This window comes from Ahaetulla prasina, chromosome 5 (genome assembly GCF_028640845.1).
Source record: "Ahaetulla prasina isolate Xishuangbanna chromosome 5, ASM2864084v1, whole genome shotgun sequence".
In the NCBI taxonomy this organism is placed as follows: Eukaryota; Metazoa; Chordata; class Lepidosauria; order Squamata; family Colubridae; genus Ahaetulla; species Ahaetulla prasina.
Genome location: NC_080543.1, coordinates 70,283,439 through 70,308,022, shown reverse-complemented (window position 1 = coordinate 70,308,022; position 24,584 = coordinate 70,283,439). Strand labels below are relative to the sequence as shown.

The 24,584-nt window shown below is 40.5% G+C and overlaps 1 protein-coding gene across 12 annotated transcripts in view; it reads right to left on the bottom strand.

Moving 5' to 3' along the window:
* The window catches only part of DMD (dystrophin), a 1,918,566-nt gene that overhangs the window by 138,026 nt on the left and 1,755,956 nt on the right, over positions 1-24,584 (bottom strand). For all 12 annotated transcript variants that reach the window (XR_009155503.1, XR_009155504.1, XM_058186507.1 and 9 more), the window contains one exon: positions 24,222-24,379. Coding sequence is in view for 10 of the 12 variants with exons in the window: in XM_058186507.1 (XP_058042490.1) it covers positions 24,222-24,379 (158 nt within the window). In the remaining 2 variants the exon portion in view is untranslated. The remainder of the gene's footprint in view (positions 1-24,221; positions 24,380-24,584) is intronic.

The following is a 24,584-nucleotide window of genomic DNA, read 5'->3' as shown; positions in this document are numbered from 1 at the left end:
ATACTAGCATTTATAGCTCTATTCAGAACAGAATAAAAGAGTTGGAAGGAACCTTGTAGGTCTTCTAGTCCAACCTGTGTCCAAGCAGGAGACCCTACACCATTTCTGACAGACTGCAGTCCAGTGTCTTCTTAAAAGTTTCCAGTGATGAAGCTCCCACAACTTCTGAAGGAAAGCTATTCCAATGGTTGATTGTACTCACTATCAGAAAATTTCTCCTTATTTCTAGGTTGAATTTCTCCCTGATCAGTTTCCTTCCATTATTCCTTGTCTGGCTTTCAGGTGCTTTGGAAAACTGGATGACCCCTCTCCTCTCTGTGACAACTCCTCAAATATTGGAACACTGCTACATGTCTCCCCTGGTCCTTCTCTCCACTAGACAAGACATGCCCAGTTCCTGTAATTGTTCATATGTTTTATGTTTCAATTTGTCAGAGAGAGATTTGTGCAGCCACACTGCTTTCTTCTTGGATTTTTTCTTTTTCAGTGGTATTGTGATGGACTGGGCTTTTATGGTCATATTTTTCAGAGTTTCCCAAGCTTCTTGAGTTGTTTTCTGTTTTAGGATTTGTTAATTGGTTAGAAAAAGTACATCTATTTTTTCTGCTTGGTTGGAAGGCCTGTAGTATACACCTATGGCAATGTTGTTCTTCTTTTCTTTTATATTTTACCCATATGCATTCTAGAAGGTTTTCGTCTTTGGTTTCGTGCATTTCTGTAGCAATATAGTGGTGGTCTTTTACATATAGTGCAACTGCATCTCCTCTTTTATAGAAATGGTGGTAGACTTTAGGAGAAACCCTTCCATACTTGCACCTCTTACAATACTAGACAACACAGTATCAACAGTAGAGACCTTCAAATTTCTAGGTTCTACCATATTGCAAGATCTAAAATGGACAGTTAACATCAAAAACATCATCAATAAAGCACAACAAAGAATGTTCTTTCTGTACCAACTCAGAAAGCTCAAACTGCCCAAGGAGCTGCTGATCCAGTTCTACAGAGGAATTACTGAGTCTGTCATCTGCATGCACCTCTATAACGGTCTGGTTTGGTTCTGCAACCCAACAAGAAAGACACAGACTTCAGGGGATAATTAGAACTGCAGAAAAAACAATTGCTACCAACCTGCCTTCCATTGAGAACCTGTATACTATACGAGTCAAAAAGAGGGCTGTGAAAATATTTACAGATTCCTCACATCCTGGACATAAACTGTTTCAACTCCTACCCTCAAAATGACATTATAGAGCACTGCACACCAGAACAACTAGACACAAGAACAGTTTCTTCCTGAATGCCATCACTCTGCTAAACAAATAATTCCATCAACACTGTCAAACTATTATTAAATGTGCACTACTATTAATCTTCTCATCATTCCCATCACCCATCTCCTTCCACTTATGACTGTGTTACTGTAACTTTGTTGCTTGTATCCTTACGATTTATATTGATTTCGATTGTTTCCTGCTTATTTGTACCCTATGACTATCATTAAGTGTTGTACCTTAGAATTGTTGATGAACATATCTTTTATTATGTGCACAGAGAGCATATGAACCAAGACAAATTCCTTGTGTGTCCAATCACACTTGGCCAATAAAAAAATTCCATTCCATTCCATTCCCATTCCATTCCATTCCATTCCCTCTTTTATGGGGTCTGGTTTTTTGTACAGTTTGTATCCTTCTACCAGTATGTTTCAGTCACGGGTTTCATCCCAATTTTCAGTGATTCCAACGATATCATATTTACCTTCATGTATTAATAATTCAAGTTCACCCTTTATGTTCACCAGACTTTCTGCATTTGTATGTAAGCATTTGATATCTTTATGTCTGACTCTGGGTAGGCTTCCTATGTCTCCTATTTGGTATTTGTGTTTGTCTTTCTTTCCATCCCTCCTTACATCATTATTTGATTTGTTTTCTAGGAGTTTTTGCTTGGAATTAGATCCTGGGGATCCTAAAGATTGACCAATCTCCCCCCTCAACTTTAGTTTAAAGCCCTCCTGATAAGTTGAGCCAGTCATTTTTTGAAACATTCTTCCCAGTTTTTGTGAGATGCAGCCATCCCTTGCCAAAAGCCCATCATGCAGGTAGTGCACAGCATGGTCCAGGAATCCAAAGTTCTTTTGGCAACACCAACCCTTTAGCCAGTGGTTCACTTCTAGAACCCTTTGTTCTCTTACTGGATGTTGATCTTTTGTTGGCAGTAAAGATGAAAAAACTACTTGTGTACCCAACTCCTTAACTTTCTTGGTTAGCTGCTTGTAATCACTCAATACTGTTTCAGGTCCATTTTCATGTCATTCACCTCTATGTGTAGTAGTAGAAAAGAGTAGTAATCTGTGGGTTTTATTATTTTGTTTAGGTTCTCAGCCACATCTTTGATTTTTGCTCTAAGGAGACAACATGGATTGTCTGGTCTACAGATGGCTGGTTCTGTTCCCTTGAGAATTGAATCTCCTATTACCAACAGCCTTTTTTTTTCTAAGGAGGTTTGCGGTATTTTTCTACCTGTCACAGAAGAATTTGATGATGCTATTTTTTAGGGACATTTGATGATGCTTTTCTAGATGTCTGCATGTTTTCTTCTACTGAGAGTCCATGAAATCAACTGCTCAGCACCAGTGGGGCTGCCTCAGAGTGGGTTGGGTGGGACAGGGGTTTTGTACTAGGTTTGGGTTTTTTTCTATGAGTGACATGTTCCCATCTATCTTCTTCTAAAGGCTCAATTATTTTAGAAATTGATCATTATGTTTAATTTGGGCATATTCTTCTTGCAAGGTTTGGGGTTTTTCATTTTGTAGGTTGAGTTTCAGAGTGGTTAGAGTTTCCTCTAGGCCCTTTACTTTTTCTTCTAGTAACTCAGTTAGTTTACATTTGGTACATAGTTTGGGTTTTCTATGGGCATAAGCGTATACATGGAACATGCTTTGCAGATCACAATAGCATCAGTGTCAGGTCCCCATATATCCCTATCAGGACATTGTCATTTTGGCAGGGAGGACCAGGATGCTTTTTAAAAAACTTTTCCTGTTTCTTCTTGGGAAAGGGAGGGGGAAGGACAGGCCTGGGGTCATCTGTTTTGTCTCAACTTCGAAGGAACAGCCAAAGCGGCACTTGAGAACAATTTATCACCTTCTCAGCTCGAGTTCTCACAACCTCAGGGTGGGGTTTTTTGCAACATTTAATCTAACAGTTCTGAGCGGGAATTTCAGATCCCGTCTTACTCTTCTTGCTATCACTATCTCCCAATAAAAGTTTCCATTTGAAATGCTACTTGCTTCAAGAGTTCTGCTTTCTTGAGAAGAGAGGAGAGGCAAGTCCTTACAATCAGTTTCTTTTTCCATGATTGGATTTTTTTTGTGTGTGTAAAATGTAGGTTTTACCACAGATTTTTAAAAGGGAAAATGTCTAATTTATAGATTTGATATTCTAACAGATCATTTAAAATTTCAAAATTTAGGGGGAAATGTCTAGTTTAAAATTTAAAATTCTAACAGTTCATTTAAAATGTCAAATTAAAATTTTCAGTGTTAAATGGGGCTTAAATGCAAGGTTTGTTCTTACTCTGTAATGGAATATTCTATAATTATCCCTTTCCTCCCTGCCTTCTTGTGAGCTTTATTTGTTCCTTTTTTCTCTACCTTCATATGTTCCGTGCTTGCTATTGTCTACTTGGCTCTGATTTTTTTTGTCCTGTGCTCTGTAGTTGCTATCTTTTTATTCTCTCTTCCTACTTGCTTTTCGCCTGCCACTATTGGATATTCAGCTGTCCCTGCTTTTCTCAGTTCACATCATTGCCCCTGTGTCTGTTGGTCTACCACACTGTTCTGTTGCTGTTTGCAGTCACTGGTCCACTGTGCTGCAATGCTCCATCGCCAACTACAGCCTCCTATTCCACCATTGTTCCACTGTCGCTTTCCCCACTGCTCTCTGTGCTGCTCTCAGGCTTATATCCATATAGTAGTAGACTAACAACTTTCCACGTCTGTCAAAAATATGAATGCTGTATTGCAATACTTTAGTAAAGTGCTGACAGAATAATAAAAGGTAAAACATTAATTTGCCCATCTGTAGTTGTTTTTAATTTATAAGACAATCTTCTAGGTGAATAAAATTGCTATTCTTTTATTCAAATTTCAGCAGGTCTTTTTTTTATCATAAGATTTCAAAAGGCCATCTTGTTGGGAAGGGCTCAGTGCAGGAATTTCTGCAGAGTGGCTGGAGAAATTACAACTAGAGGAAAAACAAGAGAAGGCCAAACTGGATTTTAAAAGTTTTCCAGACCCAGGGGAACCACAATCCGGAGTTACTAGACGTAAACAACAAAGAAAACTCTCTGCTTGGCAACAAGAGCAGCAAATCAAAGATCAGTTACAGATTGCAGAAGCTGTGAGACTGTATCGTGAGGCGAAAGAGCGACAGAGATATCGTGAAAGGTATGAAAACCCCACCCAAACGCCCTGGGGGGAGAGGGAAGAGGTGGAAACAGAAATTTCAATGGCCACCGGTGATGCGGCATACACCAGAGAGATTCAGGAGGACTGAGAGCCTGAGCTGCGTTCTCCAAGAGCTGCAGATATGGCCACGGGTCAGGGGGTCCCCACTCCACAAATGTTGCCTGGCAGAAGAAAAAAACCTAAAATTCCACCAATTCCCAGAAAGTTTGATGGGGACCCCAAAGAATTAGGCTTATTCCAGGCTATGGTGGATAGCCACATGCAAGAATGGGGGGAAGATTATCTGTCAGAAGCCTCTAGAGTAAGAAGCGTGACTCAAGTCTTGAGCGGTAGGGCGGCTTCCTGGTACGTGACTTTATACCAAGAGGATTCCCCTCTCCTAAGGAACTACCATCATTTTATGGCCGCCCTGAGAATGAGATTTGAGGACCCCTTGGCAGAACAAAAGGCCAAGATTCGCATGAGGTCCATCAGACAAGGGAGGAGACCAGTGACCGACTACAACCAAGAGTTCAGCGATCTGGTACCTCTCATGAGAGGATGGTCGGAAGTGGCTCTTTTGGACTTATATAAAGACGGCCTAAACGGAGAATTATATAAATTATGTAGAGCCCGAGCATCCCCGACTACCCTGCATGGCTGGTACACCCTGGCAGCAGAAATGGAGATAGACCTAGCCAAGGACCGCCTGCGAAGCGATCGTAGTTGGAGGCAAACTCAACCTCAATTCCAGAGGGAACCAACCAAGGATTCTGTTGCAGTGGAGAGTGGGAAGAAGAAACCCACAGGCTGTTTCAGATGTGGAAAAGAAGGCCACCGAGCCGCTGATTGTTGGGCAAAGCTGCCGCCGAAGGCGACCCCTAGTGGCAAAAAACCAACGGCACAGGTGGAACCAAAATCGCGAGAGGTCGCAAAGAGGGGAACAGATGACGCAAAGTACGCTCCTCCCATCGAGAAGGAAGTTGGGACTCTGACCGGGTCAGATGACACCGAGCCATCTTCGGAATCGGATGAGGACCTTTTGGTGAGTTGGAAAGGGGGGCCCCTTACCGTTCCTGTACAACTGCATATCCCATCCTCAGGAATGCAAGGGGAAATGCTAGCCCTCCTAGACTCTGGGTGTACCCGATGTATCTTAAGCCCCGAGGTGGTGGAGAGAATGGAACTGAGACTAAAAACATTAAGCAGGCCCATAGCCTTCTGCCAACTAGATGGATCGATAGCGGGGGGGAGGCCCAGCCCACTTTGTGACAGAGCCCATAGAGATGACCATAGATGACCATAAAGAAATCATAAACTTCATAGTTGCTCCAGGGATGGACCAACCTCTCGTGCTGGGTCTCTCGTGGCTCCGAAAATGGAACCCTAAAATAAACTGGAGAACAGGGGTGGTGCGACTCCGCACAAAGGCACTAAAGAAGAAGAATATAATTTTAAAAACCCCTGATCCTGATTGCCCTGAGAAACTAGCGCCTAGAGGGGGAGGAAAAAATTCCTAAAGAGTACTGGGACCTACGAGAGGTTTTTAGTGAAAAGGCCTCTGACGTACTGCCTCCCCATAGGCCCACAGACTGTGCAATAGACATTCTACCAGGAGTGAAACTCCCGAAACCAAAATCTTACCCCATGACCCAAAAAGAATTAGGGGAATTATGGAACTTCATAGATAAAAATTTAGAACGAGGATTCATTCAACCGGCTAGGCCTCGGGTTGCAGCCCCAGTCATGTTCCGGGAAAAGAAAGATGGCACCTTTCGCTTGATAGTTGACTATAGAAATCTGAACTGTGTGTGCGTGGAAAATGTATACCCCATGCCTCTTATGAAAGACATGCTCGCCCACTTGGCCAACGGAAAGTTCTTTACTAAACTGGACTTACGAGAAGCGTATTACAGAGTACGCATAAAGGAAGGGGATGAATAGAAAATGGCGTTCAATTGTCCCCTTGGTTGCTTTCAATTCCGAGTCTTACCATTTGGGTTGCAAGGGGCCCCAGCAGTTTTCATGCAACTAATAAATGAGGTTCTCCATGAACACTTGTTTAAAGGGGTTCTTGTTTATCTTGATGACATACTTATCTACACTGAAACCATGGAGGAGCATGTGAAGCTAGTAAGAGCAGTACTTTAAAAATTGCTGGCCGCTGAACTTTATGCAAAATTGTCAAAATGTGAATTCCACCAATCAAAAATCGACTATCTGGGATACCGTATTTCCTCTGATGGCTTGGAGATGGACCCTGCCAAAGTCCGAGCAGTACTAGAGTGGGCTGACACCTTCAATTAATCAGATCCAACAAAGGTCAGCCTACCAGTTCTCCTCGGAATTTCAATATCACTAATTTCTAATACTCTGGGCAGTTATGATCTTAACCATTCTATGTTAATGATGTACAATCTCTACCAAATAAAAATAATCAAGTATATTATAAGAAGATTTAAAGCCATATTAACAAAAGCTTTTCAATATCAAACAATACAGAAAAAATAGTTCCTGATTGTCTCTGAGATCCTATTATATAATCTTTTAAAAATCTCTAAATGAGGGAAAGAGGGGGTGTGTGGCCAGCGTCGCGATGATACGGACGCAAACACCGAGAGCTCCGGGGTGAGCGCCAAAGATCCCATCGTATGGGGGTCTGCTATGGACCATAGCTGTCTTGCAGGGACAGTGAAGAAAGAAGGAGCCTCTGGCGTGAACAGGGAAGTTGCAAATTCCCTGTAACATTGGCCATTGTCCTTCGACTCTGCGATGAGGACCGCAGCCATCACCAGCTGCCTAAAGTCGGGATGGCCACAAAGAATGGGCAGGAGGTTAAAGAAGAGAAATTGAAGAGGCACTTTGATTGAATTTGGCAACAAGCTTTTAAGGAAAAAAAATGTGAAATAGCGGTTAAATTAGATAGGAAGTGAAACCGAAAGGAAGTAATTGGAATGATACCTAAAACCTGAAATAGTTTGAGATAACAACTTCTAATAGAACATACAAATACAAGCATGAAACTTTTTGAGAAATGAGAAATGTTTGCTCCTTTTTATCTTGCTCTTTTATTAAGAATAGATAATGTTGATTGTTATCGAATAAGAATGGCAGGAAGTTACAAATATGAATGGAATTTATTGAAATATGAAAGCACATTGATTTCTTTAAAGATTAAGGATGAAATAAGAAGTGATGGGAGACCTTTTTGAAATTGAAAGGTGAGAACTAAATGTATGACAGAATTTTGTACACTCTATTTTGTCTTATTTTACTTTTTTTGGTATTGGTTTATGAAATAATAAGTGATGGGAGATGTTTTTGAAATTAAAAGGTGAGAACTAAATGTAGGAGAGATTTTTATAGATATTACCTTGTTCTTTTTTTCTTTTTATTATTGGTCTGTCTTTGATAAAAATAGGGATAATTATTGTTTTGTTTTGTGAAATGTAAGGATTATAGATAGTGATTATAAAGAATGAAAAGAAAGAAACTTGTGGTGGGAATATATATTTTTAATAAAGAAGGGAGGGATAAGAAAGGGGGTGAAAAATGTGGGGACTAGACTTGTTTTAAATGTTAATTTCAGGATAGAGGGATAGAACAGATTTTATGATAGAAATATGCAAATAATAAAATTTTAAGAGGGAAAGGGAAATACATTGGATAAACTATACAATGAGGGGGTGAAAACTGAATTGGGTTTAATTATGTACCTGACTGATATCTTGTTCAAAAAATGATTTGTATGTGGTTTGATTTCAAAAAATAAAAAAAACTTTTTTCAAAAAAAAATATCTCTAAATCCAAACAAGCTCAGGGCTTTATAAGGGAACTGAAGGTGTTCCTACCACTTTACTGACCTATTACTTTGCAATTGTGATAGAGAAAATATGCTTACTCCCCAACAAAGTTAAATAACAATCCAATATTTTTCCTTATATTCTAAAATCTGATAATAAAAATAAGACTTATCAAAATGTCTATTTCACCTTTGAAGAACTCAAACAGATTTGAAGAGTATTTATCTGAGTGTGCAATAATATGAAACACAATGGCAATTTGTGTAACATATGCACATTTTAGTTACTTGGGTTTTTTCCCCCGATTTCAACTGTTCAGCTTTGAGGCCAATAACAGGACTATATAAACAATCTAATTTTATACTATATATGGATTGTTTTTCAGTATTTGTAACATCCAGCATATGGTGTGGAGAGACTTATCTTCAAGAGAAAAATGACTTCAACATTTAAAGTTTTTTCTAAAAGTACCTAATTCCTTTGAATAACAAAGTTACTTTTCTGCACTGAAGATAATATTACAAAAACCAATGTTGTGAATACAGTACATACTTGCTGACAGAGCAAGGCTTCTGTTCCCAGAACTCTCAACAAGGTACATTTCAAAGAAAGATTAGGGACATTTTTATTTCATCTTTTTCTGTTAGTGCAGTAAAAAGACATGTATGGGTTAGTCAGGATGCTTAAAATAGCAATTTCAAAAGAAGGAATAAAAAAAGCTTAATGACCAGGAACAGCAAACCTTCAGTCCAAATATATAGAGCATAGCTATTTTAGATTGTGCAGCTATATAATGAATAGATTTTACCCGAAGATAATATCTGAACAAATATTATTAAACATAGCAGGAAAAGATGCTATAAAAATAAAAGCAGCAAAAAACTGATGAAGTGACATAACTCAGAGCAAATAAATCATCTAGAAATAATTTTCTTACAATTAAAATTAGATGGTTTTAAAGGAGGATGGGCTTATTAAAAGTGGAATATTGAAAGTTTCTTCAGTCTTAGTAGGGATTCAGACCAAGCTAGTAAGACCAAGCAAAAAAATAAATAATTACTCATGGAAGTAATAGTCAATACAACTATAGAAAACCTATTTCCATTATCTCTCCTAGTCTACCAAGGAACATTATGAACTATATTCTAAATCACCTATGCAAATCAAATTACTTTAGGACAAGAACAAGACTGCTCATTTCTAAGAAAAGGTGTGACTGGAATGACTTAAAACTAATAAATGGTATTCATACAGATAACCAGTGACTCCTCATTATGAAGAAACAGATCAAAAGCAATTCACTAGCATGGTTTCAAGGGACCATATTTTCAATATAATGAAGACACTTCCCATGGGTATTATCAGTGGTGGGATTCAAATAATTTAACAACTGGTTCTCTGCCCTAATGATTTCTTCTAACAACCAGTTCACCAAACTGCTCAGGAAGTTAACAACCAGTTCTCCCGAAGTGGTGCGAACTAGCTGAATCCCACCACTGGGTATTATGTCTTATCTATGTTATCTGACTTAGTCTACTGCCCCTCATACCTTTCACTGATTGATCTTGGTAAGACTATGAAAAGTCCAAAGATCTTCCATAAATTGATTCCTCACAGTAGTTTAACAAAATCAGGTTTTGAAAACTATTGTCTTATATATTTTCTAGAACTTATTGGGTTCTAAATTACCTAGACAATAACTAAGTAGAATCAGTAAAATATTATGCTGCTGTTTTGCCACTAATCCTTTACTCAACCAAAATGTCAAACTGTCATAAACTAAACTTATCAATCATGACTGAGACATCAAAAGGAGAAAAGAGGAATACTTCGTATCAACTACTAACCAATCTTTCTGTTCCTGATACAACAGATTAGGGGGAGTTGAAGAGCCCAGGAAACTCTCATACAGTTGGCTACCCAAAGTTCCTGGTAACTCCAGCCCAGACCATGGATGAAGCTACTACAGTGGGAGTCGCACCTGCTCTACCTGAACTGGTGCCAGCAAAGTGATGCCACTTCTGGCAGTGGCTGCTGCGCAAGCCACTCCACCTCCGGAGACTGCTCCTCAAAGGCACCGCACCCCAAAGGTCCCACCCCTGGGGGATGAAGTATGGGGGAGATCCTGAGCAACTAGAGTTCTTCCTGGTGCAAGTCTGGAACTACATGCAAGAGTATCACATAAAAATCTGGAAGCCCTAAAACTCTGAGCAAGTTGTCCCCTAAAAAATTCCGTTGGTCTCATTACTTTAATTGGTTCAATTTTACCCTGCGTTATATCCCAGGGGTGGGTAGATTTTATGGCAGATGCTTTGTCTAGGTTGCCCTAATATAGCAGTATTAAAAATGAAGTGGTCCGACCTGTTATTCCCTTAAAGCAGCTAACAGCCCCAATAACCACTAGAGCTCAGGGGAAGAAGGAGCCTGAGATTCCAAATGAACTGTGTGACAAGCTTAAAGAAGCACTAAAGGTTGATGAATGGCTTACTACTCATAAAAATGACTGCACCATGCACGATGGACTGGTTTGGGTCAGAGCCAAATTATATGTGCCCCTCAACCTTTAGGAGCACCATTTTAAAAGATGCTCATGATTCTAAGTCAGCAGAACATTTTAGATTTGTAAAAATCCGGCACTTGGTTAAGAGGCAGTTTTGGCAGCCTTCCTTGAAGAAAGACATTGAAAACTATGTAGCCAGCTTTCCAATTTGTGCAGCAGTGAAGAGACCACCAGGGAAGCCCACAGGGCCTTTACAGACTGTGGCCAGCCCACAGATACCATGGAGAGAAAATCTATGGACTTTATTATGGAATTGCCTGAAATGGGGAGAATACTGTTCTTTGGGTTATTACTGATCTTTTTTCTTTTTAAACAGATGCACTTTGTTCCCTACCCCAGGATTCCTTCTGCAAAGATGCTAAACTTTTCGTACAACCAATGTATTGGTTGCATGGTGTGCCTGAGCGCATTATTTCAGATAGAGGAGTGCAATTTACATTACAGTTTTGGCAGGAATTTTTGAAGCTGCTGGGAACTGCCCAGGGCTTGAGTTCCTCCCATCACCCCCAAACTAATGGAGCGTGTGAGAGAACCAACTCAGTCATGGAACAGTACCTCAGGTACTACATTAATTACCAACAAGACAATTGAGCTGACCTTTTGCCTTTTGCAAAGGTAGCATATAACAATTCTGTGCATAGTAGCACAGGGTTCACCCCATTTAAGGCATCATCCAGACAAGACGTTGTAGCTATGCTAGGAGCTGCCTCAAGAGAAACCACATGTATTCTCCTTAGTGAAGTAGATAGCACAACTGCAAAACATTTGGCCAATAGCCCATAAGGCACTGGAGGAGGCACGTAAGAAACAAGCTGACAAAAAACATGTAAAGCCAAAAGATTTTAAAGTAGGTGATAGAGTTTACCTCTCCACGAAGTACTTACAATTCACCCAAAAATAAAAAAACCTGGAATCTAAATATGGGGGCCATTCCCAATTGTTAACGTAATTAACCCAGTCACTGTACAACTAGAGTTGTCCAAGAATCTTAAACTTATTCATCCTGCGTTTCACTCCAGTTTATTGAAACCTGAAACTCTGTCACCCTTTTGCCCTGCACCTTAACACCCCTCTTGTGCCCACTCTAATCAAAGGAGAGCAGTATTTTGAAATTAAAGAAATTCTGGATTCCAGGAAACATAGAGCTAAGGTCTAATACCTCACTGACTGGAAACATTTTCCCCCTGCACTGTCCGAATGGGTGGATGCCAAACATATCCAGGCACTAAACTCCTCCAGATCTTTCATAGAAACTACCCTGACAAACCCTGAATGAATCACTGTCCTTACTGTGATGTGTTGTTTGTTTTAGTTGTATTAATTTTATATATGTGGCTAAAGCCTCTGTTACATGGGGCTGAATGTCAGGCAGCCTGCTACTTGCTGCCATGAAAATGGGAGGAGGGGTCCATGGAGAATTTTTCTTTGCCGCTTTGTAACTATGATCTGTGCTTTGCTTATCTCTCCAAGGTCATTTCTTCTAGCTTTGGTATGCAGCAGCCAGAGACGATGTACTTGAATCAAAGACTTTCTCAAAACATTTCCTGGCCGGTTCTTGCCCTCTAATTGCCTACCCACTAGTGAGATTGGCCTTTACAGTTTGTTTCAAGTTGCTGCATCATGCATCTTTGCGTCAGATCTTGCCTGAAACTTGTATTCAGTTCTCTCCTAGTAAAAGTACCTTTGAATCTATAAAGCCAAATGTTTTTCTTTCCTAGGAATCGGATGGAGGCAGCCCTGACAATAAGCTTTATTAGCTTTATTTTAACCTGAGTAAAATAAAACAGAAATTGAATATACAAAATTTAAAGTTATAAACAACTACCCTGTTACCTTTTTCAACATACAACAGAATGGGTTAATTTAAAAAGCATATTAATGGGATCTCAAATGGCAAGAAAACTGATCAATAAAATTTTGTGAACTCCCAGACGCCTATAGTCATAAGATCTCAATGGCTATTCATGATCTTTATAGCTTTTGAAATACGCACTGATTCATTCAAGCAAGGCTTTTATCATGCACAACATGTTGAAACAGGAATTTAGAAGAAGAGATAGCTAATGTTTTACACTATGCTTCGCATTTATCACTTATCTATTGTCTCCTTTGAAATAAAAAAAAGACTAAGAGTAAATCAAGCTTTTCAATTCTTGTTCAAAATGCTAATTCTGGTTCTTCACTTATTAAGCTATTTTATTCTCATCTGAACTTTACTACCATTACTACAGTACTACATTGACTATTAGCTAAGAAAATACAAACTTCTGCTTGATTCACTCATAACCTTGATTTACCAAGATGGCGCCGACGAAGGCTGCCTCGGTGAAATGCTCTCTAATTGTTTCTTTATTTCTAATTGTTCTCTGTGACTCACTACGGATTTCCTACTCACAAGACCATCTGCTAAAAATTAAGCAACATTTCTTTAAGGAGCAGCTTTCTTTGATCTCACCCCCGCCTGTATTTACAAACACGGAGGAGATTCTAAAACAGGAGGAGGCAATTCCCACGGAGCCATGGACTACTAAAAAAACCAAACGACGGAAGAGAAAAAAGAGAGGTAAACGATCTGGGATCTTAATCAGACTAAGAAATCACATTAAAACTCCTCTGCCTTCAATTTTCCTAACAAATATACACTCATTTACAAATAAGATGGATAAATATTCTTCTTAAAAAAATACTATTCTGATTTTCGCAATTCAACAATCCTATGCTTCTCTGAAACCTGGTTAAATGAATCAATTGAAAATAGCAGCCTGAACATTCCAGGGTTTCAGATTGAACGATCAGACAGTATTCCAGAAACATCTGGTAAAAAGAAAGGAGGAGGCTTATGCCTATATATTAACAGAAACTGGTGTCAAGATTTTAAAATAATTTACAAATTCTGTGACAACAATTTAGAGACTTAAATTATCAACTGCAAACCTTACTATTCGCCTCGTGAATTTTCCTCACTACTTCTAATTGCTGTTTATGTCCCACCACAAGACTGTGTAAACAAGGCATTACGAACTCTAGCTGACGAAATCATGGAGGCTGAAGTCAAACACCCTGATTCACTGGTCATTGTTTTGGGAGATCTAAACAAGGCAAACTTAAGGAAAGAGCTACCAAAATACTTTCAGCATGTCAATTGTCCCACCAGAGGCAAGAATACTCTAGACCATTGCTACACAACACTAAAAGATGCTTATCGGTCTTTATCACGTGCAGCTGTAGGACACTCTGATCATTGCATGATTCACCTTGTACCTGCAAAGATTTAAAACCACAAAACCAATAATTAAATCAGTGAAGACCTGGACGGAGGAATCAAAATTAAAGCTACAGGCATGTTTTGACTGCACTGATTGGAATATTTTTAAAGATACCTCTGCAGACCTGGATGAACTCACAGATACTGTAACATCATATGTCAGCTTCTGTGAAGACCTATGTGTACCTACAAGGAACTTGCGAATATACAGTAACAACAAACCTTGGTTTACACCTAAACTTAAGCAGCTACGACATTCCAAAGAGGAAGCCTACAGAAAAGGTGATAAAATGCTGTACAATCAGGCCAGAAATGCACTAACAAGGGAGATCAGAGCAGCAAAAAGAAGCTACTCTGAAAAGCTAAAGAATCAGTTTTCAGCAAATGAACCAGCAAACATGTGGAAAACTCTTAAAAATATCACCGGCTATGGCAAACCTCCTTCCCAGGCTGAAGGTAATCAACAACTGGCAGATGACCTGAATGAGTTTTACTGCAGGTTTGAAAGGAAACTACAGCCACCTATCTCCACAACCCCCATCTCAGACACACCAACAACAGCCAAGCCTCCTACAACTGACCCCATTTCATTGGGTTCACAACCCCTAGTGATCACAGAAAAGGAAGTGCAGGACCTATTTCACAGACAAAAGCCAGGAAAAGCTCCAGGCCCAGACAAGATAACTCCTTCTTGCTTAAAAGTCTGTGCTGACCAATTGGCCCCCCTTTTCACCCATATTTTCAATAAATCACTAGAGATGTGCTATGTTCCTTCTTGCTTCAAACGCTCTACCATCATCCCAGTGCCGAAGAAGCCCACCATCAAGGAACTGAATGACTACAGACCAGTTGCTTTAACATCTGTAGTCATGAAAACCTTTGAAAGGCTAGTGCTTTCCTACTTGAAAACCATCACGGATCCGCTCTTAGACCCCTTGCAATTTGCATACCGAGCAAATAGATCAACAGATGATGCTGTTAATATGGCTCTGCACTACATCCTACAACATCTTGAGTCTCCAAAGACCTATGCAAGGGTCCTTTTTGTAGACTTTAGTTCAGCATTCAATACCATCATTCCAGACATTCTTCTAACTAAGCTAAACCAGCTACAGGTACCGGAACAGACTTGTAAGTGGATCACAAGCTTCCTAACAAACAGGAAGCAGCAGGTGAAGCTAAGCAAGATCACATCAAATACCTGTACAATTAGCACAGGGGCCCCCCAAGGCTGTGTGCTCTCCCCACTTCTCTTCTCTCTGTATACCAATGACTGCATCTCCAATGATCCATCTGTTAAGCTACTGAAGTTTGCAGATGACACAACAGTGATTGGTCTCATTCGAGACAATGATGAATCCGCATATAGACAAGAGGTCGAACAATTAGCCTTGTGGTGCAACCAAAACAATCTGGAATTGAACACACTCAAAACCGTAGAAATGGTGGTAGACTTTAGGAGAAACCCTTCCATACTTCCACCTCTCACAATACTAGACAACACAGTATCAACAGTAGAAACCTTCAAATTTCTAGGTTCTATCATATCACAAGATCTAAAATGGACAGCTAACATCAAAAACATCATTAAAAAAGGACAACAAAGAATGTTCTTTCTGCGCCAACTCAGTAAACTCAAACTGCCCAAGGAGCTGCTGATTCAGTTCTACAGAGGAATTACTGAGTCTGTCATTTGCACCTCTATAACTGTCTGGTTCGGTTCTGCAACCCAACAAGAAAAACACAGACTTCAGAGGATAATTAGAACTGCAGAAAAAATAATTGCTACCAACCTGCCTTCCATTGAGGACCTGTATACTGCACGAATCAAGAAGAGAGCTGTTTATTATAAAAATTTACAAAATGAGATGGTTGAACCACTTAAAGAGTTATTTAATAAAATTCAAATGGGAGGAGATGTTCCCCCTTCATGGAGGACAGCCTTTATTTCGTTAATACCGAAGGAAGATCGAGATGGTATTAAAGCAGAGAATTATAGGCCTATATCACTTTTAAATACTGATTATAAGATATTTGCCAAGATACTTGCTAATAGATTAATGCCAGTGATGAATCAAATAATTCATAATGATCAGTCAGGATTTATTAAGGGTAGGCAGATGAGATATAATGTGAGGCAAATTGTAAATTTACTTGAATATTTGGAACGAAACAACCAAATCTCAGCGGCTTTTTTTTTTGATGCTGAAAAAGCTTTTGATAGATTGGATTGGCAGTTTCTGTTTAAAGTAATAGAAAAAATGCAATTTGGGGATTATTTTATCCATGCAATTAAAGCAATATATCAGAAGCAAACAGCACAAATAATAGTAAATGGTGGGTTAACAGAAACTTTTAAAATTGGGAAAGGGACGAGACAGGGATGTCCCTGTCTCCATTACTTTTATTTTAACTTTAGAAATTCTTTTGAATAAAATACGTGGTTCCGATCAAATAAAGGGGAATTAGAGTTAAACATCAAGATTATAGATTAAGAGCTTTTGCAGATGACCTGGTTGTTACTGTATCTCAACCAATATACTCAGTAACTGGTTTAAAAGATATAATTGGTCAGTATGGTAAAGTATCTGGATTTAAGGTGAATCAGCAAAAGACAAAGATGATAACTAAAAATATGAATATACAACAAAGAAGAGTTAGAAAGAACTACAGGTTTTGAAATCGTTAAAAGGTTAAATATTTAGGAATATATATTACAGCTTCAAATGTTAAATTATACAAAAATAATTATGAGGTATTGTGGCAGAAGGTATGGAAAGAAATGGAGAGTTGGAAGAAGTTACAATTATCCTTGTTGGGAAGAATAGCGCTATAAAAATGAATGTTTTGCCCAGGTTTCTATTTTTATTTCAAATGATACCGGTGCTTAAGAATGATATTAAATTACAGGAATGGCAAAAGGGGATTAATAACTTTGTATGGATGGGCAAAAAACCAAGAATAAAATTAAAAATAATGCAGGATACAAGGAAAGGGGGTCTTAAAATGCCTAATTTAAAATTGTATTATGAAGCAGTTGTTTTATCATTAATTACTGATTGGATTAATTTAACTGAGGAAAGAGTTTTGAATATAGAAGGTTATGGTTTGTTATATGGGTGGCATGCCTATTTATTATATGATAAGAAAGTAGATAAAATATTTAAAAATAATATAATTAGAAATGCATTATTGAGGGTTTGGAGGAAATATCAATATAATTAGATGGAAAGATTCCAATATGGGCAATCCCGAGACACATGATAGAAAATATAAATATATATCAAAAGATGGAGGTAGTTACCTATAAAGAACTTCTTTGTATGGAAAAGGGGGAATTACAATTAAAATCCAGAGAAAAGATGGGGGAAGAAGGGAAAAATTATACATGGTTCCAATATGGACAATTACAAGCTAGATGGAAATTAGATCAAAAAATAGGTGTTAAGCAAACTGAGGATAATTTGTTAAAACAAATGAGAGATCAAGGCCAACAGCATATTAAGAGGTTGTATAATGTATTAGTAGAAATAGACTCAGAGTCCGAACTAGTTAAGGATTGTATGATTAAGTGGGCACAAAATTTTCAGCAACCAATAATGTTGGAAACTTGGGAAAGAATTTGGGTGAGGAATGTTAAATTTACACAAGCGCAAAATATGAGAGAAAATTTTTATAAGATGTTTTATAGATGGCATTTAGACCCCAAAAAATTGTCATGTATGTATCCTAATGTACAGGCTAAATGTTGGAGATGTGATTGTGAAGATGCCACTTATTACCATATATGGTGGACTTGTAAAAAAGTTAAAGCATTTTGGATTAAAGTATGGTGGATCATGTAGAATATTTTGAAAAAGATTAAGTTTACCCCGCAGTTCTTTTTACTAGGAATAATTATGGATTGTACAGCTATAGAGACTAAATTGATTTTGAACTTAATAACAGCCGCAAGACTTTTGATTGCTCAGTATTGGAAGAAGGAAGAATTACCTACAATTGAAGAATGGACAAAGTATCAAATCTGGCAGAGATGGCAAAAATCTCCGCTTACTTGAAAGACTATACACTAGAAAAATATATTTTAGAATGGAAAATGTGGATTGATTATATTCAAAATAAGTATCAGATAAAAAAATACCGAATAGCATATGAGTAAATTTAGGAAATATTTTGTATTAGATATATTTTTGAAGGAGAGGGGAATTGAGAGTGTGACTAAGTGTGGTGTGACTAGAGATTATAATTTAGGAATTATTTTAGATTATGATTGTTAGTTTTGATACCCTGCATTTTGTTCTGGGAAGTCAGGGTGGGGGTGGGGGTAAGGGGAGGGAATTGGGGGTTTGGTAGAGATGGAGTGATGGTTAATGTACAGGGATTATTGAAGATGTATAAATATAATTAATGCAGGGTCGGGTCTGCCCAGTTACCATTTTAGAACGGTGGGGAGGGAGAAAAGAGAGAGTAGGAGGTAGGAAAGAGGAGAAGAGGAAGGAAGAGGGGTAGAAGAGGGAGAAGGAAGGTGTAGGGTGGAGGGAGGAGAGGATGTAGATAAGAGAAGGAGAGGAAGGTCTGGAAAGTAGAAGAAGGTAGAAGAGGGAAGAGTGTTAAAAAGGGGGGTGGTGACTGGGCAAGCCCGACTAATTGTATATAACTGTACATTGGATGAATTATTTGATATGATTGTAAAAATAAAACTTTTTATAAAAAAAAAAAAAAAAAAGAAGAGAGCTGTGAAAATATTTACAGACCCCCTCGCATCCTGGACGTAAACTGTTTCAACTCCTACCCCTCAAAACGACGCTATAGAGCACTGCACACCAGAACAACTAGACACAAGAACAGTTTTTTCCCGAAGGCCATCACTCTGCTAAACAAATAATCCCATCAACACTGTCAAACTATTTACTGAATCTGCACTACTATTAATTTTTTCATAGTTCCCATCACCAATCTCTTTCCACTTATGACTGTATGACTGTAACTTGTTGCTGGCAATCCTTATGTTTTATATTGATATACTGACCATCAATTGTGTTGTAAATGTTGTACCTTGATGAACGTATCTTTTCTTTTATGTACAGTGAGAGCATATGCACCAAGACAAATTCCTTGTGTGTCCAATCACACTTGGCCAATAAAAAATTCTATTCTATTCTATTCTATTCTATTCTATTCTATTCTATTCTATTCTAACACAGTATTATAAAATGTGTCTTCACTGTTTTTCTATTTGCAACATTACAAATCCATCCACTTTGCTTTATTAATAATTGTTTCTTTCTGCCCAGGTAAACAAATCACATTAGAGGGTAACATTATTCATGTAAAAGACTATGGACATGAAATGAAAAACCAGAATTCAGATCACCTCCTTTACATCAAATAAAAGAGTATAATCCAAGAGTATTGAAGAGCTCAAATACTTACTTTAGGTGCTTTCAAATGATGGTTAGAGGTCACATTTCCTTTATTTATAGTCGTTATGTGGAAGAAAGATTTTTAGATGAAATTCTCTTCTTTAAAGCTGCAACTTTACCTCCTCTCTTATTTTTTACTGACCACAGAATGCAATGTTTGCCTTCAGGGTAATGACAGATCTTTGCTGCTTCAGAGAAGCCAAAGCTTTACAGGTTTGGGATGGGCTATTTTCACAAATCAAACCTTTTATCTTATGCATCTCTTACTTTTTCTGTTTTCAAATTTATTTATTTATTTTATTTTATTTTATTTTATTAGATTTTTATACCGCCCTTCTCCCGAAGGACTCAGGGCGGTGTACAGCCAACGTAGTAAAAACCCCACAATATACACATTAAAACAAAACTTAAAACCAAGCATATAACTTACATGGCCAAAATTTAAAACAATTTAAAACCCTAAAATACATAAAAAACCCAAATTTAAAATTTTAATTTAATTTAATTTAAAAATTTAATAAAACTTTTAAGCCAGTCCTGCTTGAATAAATAAATACGTTTTCAGCTCACGGCGAAAGGTCCGAAGATCAGGCAATTGGCGTAAACCAGGGGGAAGTTTGTTCCAGAGAGCAGGAGCTCCAACAGAGAAGGCCCTACCCCTGGGGGCTGCCAGCCGACATTGTTTGGCGGACGGCACCCTGAGAAGACCCTCTCTGTGTGAGCGTACGGGTCGGTGGGAGGCATACGGTAACAGCAGGCGGTCCCGTAAGTACCCGGGCCCTAAGCCATGGAGCGCTTTAAAGATGGTAACCAGAATCTTAAAAGTGCACCCGAAAGACCACAGGAAGCCAGTGCAGACTGCGTAGCAGTGGTGTTACGTGGGAGCAACGAGTGGCTCCCGTTACTACTCACGCAGCTGCATTCTGGACTAGCTGCAGCCTCTGGGTGCACTTCAAGGGCAGCCCCATGTAGAGAGCATTGCAATAATCCAAACGAGAAGTGACAAGAGCGTGAGTGACTGTGCATAAGGCATCCCGGTCAAGGAAGGGGCGCAACTGGCGGACCAAGCGTACTTGGTAAAAGGCCCTCCTGGAGACGGCCGCCAAATGATCATCAAACGACAGCCGCCCATCCAGGAGGACATCCAAGTTGCGCACCCTTTCCATTGGGGCCAATAACTCGCCCCCAACAACCGCAGCTGACTACCGGGGTGCCAACATCCACAGCCACTCCGTCTTGGAGGGATTGAGCTTGTCGTGTCCCACTCCTCCGCTGACGGCCGGGTCAGGGAAATCCGAATCAGGCTTGCCTCTGCAGCTCTGCCCAAAGTCCTAGCAAAGTCCTCAGAGCAGGCAGGAGACCAGTAAGTGGCTTCAGCAAGATAAGTTCGACTTTGCCTGACTCAGAGACTGCCAGAAAGCAGATCCTTTATATAGGCCATGGGGTGTGGCTCCATGACTCAGCACTCATTAAGGCCTGCCCCTCCCTTCCTTCTGTTGCCTCCGCCTATCCAATCTTCTGATGCGAGGGTCACTCCAATCAGCTGTTGGAAGTAAACTTTCCTCAGGCTCACATGCTGTGGAGGAGGGGGAGGGGTCTAGCTGCTCCGTTTGCCTGGGCATGGAGCCAGGGCTGGGGCCGGGGGATGCTCCCTCCTCTGCAGCCTGCTTGGGCATGGAGCCAGGGCTGGGACCGGGAGGTGCCCCCTCCTCTGCAGCTTGTCTGGGCATGGAGCCAGGACTGGGGCCGGGAGGCATACATTCCTCCGTGTTCGGGAGCAGATAAGCAGACCCCGGCTGCAGTGAGAGCGGACAAGACACAACAGAGCTTGAGTCTGTTTCTCCCCATCCAGACGCGTACGGCTTCCACCGGGACACTGGGACAGCACTTCGACAGCTTCGTTGGGATGGCCCGGGGTGGAGAAGTACAGCTGCATGTCATCAGCGTACAGATGGTAACTCACCCCGAAGCCACTGATGACCTCGCCCAGCGGCTTCATATAGATGTTGAACAGGAGAGGCGAGAGAATCGACCTCTGAGGCACCCAAGTAAGGCGCCTCGCGGTCGATCTCTGCCCCCCTGTCAACACCGTCTGCGACCGGTCAGAGAGATAGGAGGAGAACCACCGATAAATGGTGCCTCCCACTCCCAAGCCCCCCAACCGGTGCAGCAGGATACCATGGTCGATGGTATCAAAAGCCGCTGAGAGATCTAATAGGACCAGGGCAGAGGAACAACCCCTATCCCTGGCCCTCCAGAGGTCATCCACCAACGCGACCAAAGCTGTCTCCGTACTATGATCAGGCCGGAAGCCGGACTGGAACGGGTCTAGATAGACAGCTTCATCCAGATACTGGGGAAGCTGCCATGCAACCACACTCTCTACAACCTTTGACACAAAGCGAAGGTTGGAGACTGGACGGTAATTCCCCAAAATAGCTGGATCCAGGGAAGGCTTCTTGAGGAGGGGCCTCACCACCGCCTCTTTCAAGGCGGTGGGGAAAACCCCTTCCATCAACGAAGCATTTATAATTCCCCGGAGCCAGCCTCGTGTCACTTCCTGTGTAGCCAGCACTAACCAGGAGGGACACGGGTCCAGTAAACATGTAGTTGCATGTAACCTCCCCAGCAACCTGTCCACGTCCTCGAGAGCCACAGAATCAAACTCATCCCAAACCACCTCAACAAGACCTCCGTCATCTCACTTGGATCATCGCAATTTTGGTCCAAACTATCCCGAAGCTGAACAATTTTATCGTATAGATAACCGTTAAACTCCTCAGCACGTCCCTGTAAGGGGTCATCCCGCCCCTCCTGATGAAGGAGGGAGCGGGTCACCCGAAACCGAGCGGCCGGGCGGTTATCTGCCGATGCAATGAGGGTGGAAACGTAAGAACGTTTCGCCTCCCTCATTGCCACTAGATAGTAAAAGACCTCACTAGTGTCCGATCAGCCTCGGAACTACTAGACCTCCAAGTGCTCTCTAGGCGTCTTCTCCGGCGTTTCATCTCCCTCAGCTCCTCAGAGAACCAAGGAGCCAATTGAGATCTACACCGGGTCAGAGGCCGCAAAGGCACGACACGGTCCAAAGCCCCAGCCACGGCCCGCTCCCAGGCCGCAACTAGTTCTTCGGTCGTGCCGTGGGCAAGATCCTCAGGGAACGGCCCAAGCTCCGTCCGGAACCTCTCAGGGTCCATCAGGCGCCTGGGACGGAACCAACGTATTGGTTCCGTCTCCCTGCGGTGGTGGGCGGCGGTCCGAAAGTCTAGGCAAAGGAGAAAATGATCTGACCATGACACCGGTTCCGTCACTAAATCTCCTAATTCCAGATCATTAAACCACTGTCCAGAGATAAAAATCAGATCTAGAGTGCCTCCCCCAATGTGTGTAGGGCCATCAGTTACTTGAATCAGGTCCAAGGCCGTCATGGAAGCCTGGAACTCCTGGACCACCACTGGTGACAAGCCGGCCGATGGCAAGTTGAAATCCCCCATGACCAATAGTCTGGGAATCTCAACCGCTACCCCGGCAAGCACCTCCAGCAGCTCAGGTAGGGCTGTAGTCACGCAGCAAGGAGCCAGGTACGCGATCAACAGACCCATCTGATTCCTATGGCCCCACTTCACAAGGAGGGATTCACAACCAGCTATCTGAGGCACAGTGGACTTCCTCGGCTCTAGGCTTTCTTTAATCACAACCGCCACCCCTCCACCCCTACCTTGGGCCCTCGGCTGATGGAATGCACGGAAACCCGGAGGGCACAGTTCAACCAGGGGTACACCCCCCTCTGTGCCCAACCAGGTCTCCATAATGCCCGTAAAGTCCGCGGACTCCCTCTGAATAAGATCACAAATCAAGGGAGCCTTATTAACCACGGACAGCTTTAAATCTGAATTTAATATGATTTGTTGCTGATAAATATCTATTATTTGTATAGATTTGATTGCTTATTTAGTATCCTATGACTGTTGTATCTTATGATTCATGATGAATATATTTATGATGACTATGATCATGATTTATCACTTGTATCTTTTATGTACACTGAGAGCTTATGCACTGAAGAAAATTCCTTTTTTGTCCAATCACACTTGGCCAATAAATAAGAATTCTAGATGGAGAAATAAATATTAACATGGGATGGATCTAGTTCCAGCAGCACTTTCAGACTGGTCTGAATATTTTTTGTGTCAATTTAGTATGGCATTTTCAGTGAATCAAGGAAAGAGTTAAAGAATATGCAGTCACATTTTATCCAAATATAATAATATTCATGTAATTGTTTCTCTTGAAATCTACATACAGTGGTACTTTGGTCCTTGTCGGTAATTCGTTTCAAAATATGTGCCGAATACTAAAACCAACAAGTACCAAGAAAACCACAACTTACCACTTGACCCACTACTTTGGCCGGAAGAAATAGATTTTTTTTTATTGGCCAAGTGTGATTGGACACACAAGGAATTTGTCTTGGTGCATATGCTCTCAGTATACATAAAAGAAAAGATACGTTCATCAAGAATTCTAAGGTACAACACTTAATAATAGCGAGTCATTTTGCAGTCAACATCAGCAAGTTCTTTCTTCCATTGGGTATCGGGTCAAAATTTCTGCTTCAAAATGCGTCCAATACCAAATTTGTCAAATTTTGAAGCAATTGAGTGCTGAGTGTGTTATTAAAATGTTGAGTTTTTTTAAAAGCAAAATATATACTTACAAACTGAAAACAACTCCTAACACTGGGTTCAATATTACTGCCACCAAAAGAAGCAACTTCTCCCAGCTGCCTTGGAATCTGGATAGAGTCATGTAGGAGGAGACCCAGACGACGTTGATCACAGAATCCAGTGGGACTAGCAACTTGCTTGAACAGATCTGAAAAAACAGAATAAAAGTATGGGGAAAATTCATGCAATCAAACTGGAGTATATTGCACATGATGTTACTAAATTATTGCAATAATCTAGACAAGTACAAGGCATGGGACTTTACATTATACTTGGAATTTTTTTTTATCTCAGTGTAAAAATTCCCCGGAAGCTTTATCAAATTGCAAATAGTGTTTCCAAGAACAAAAATG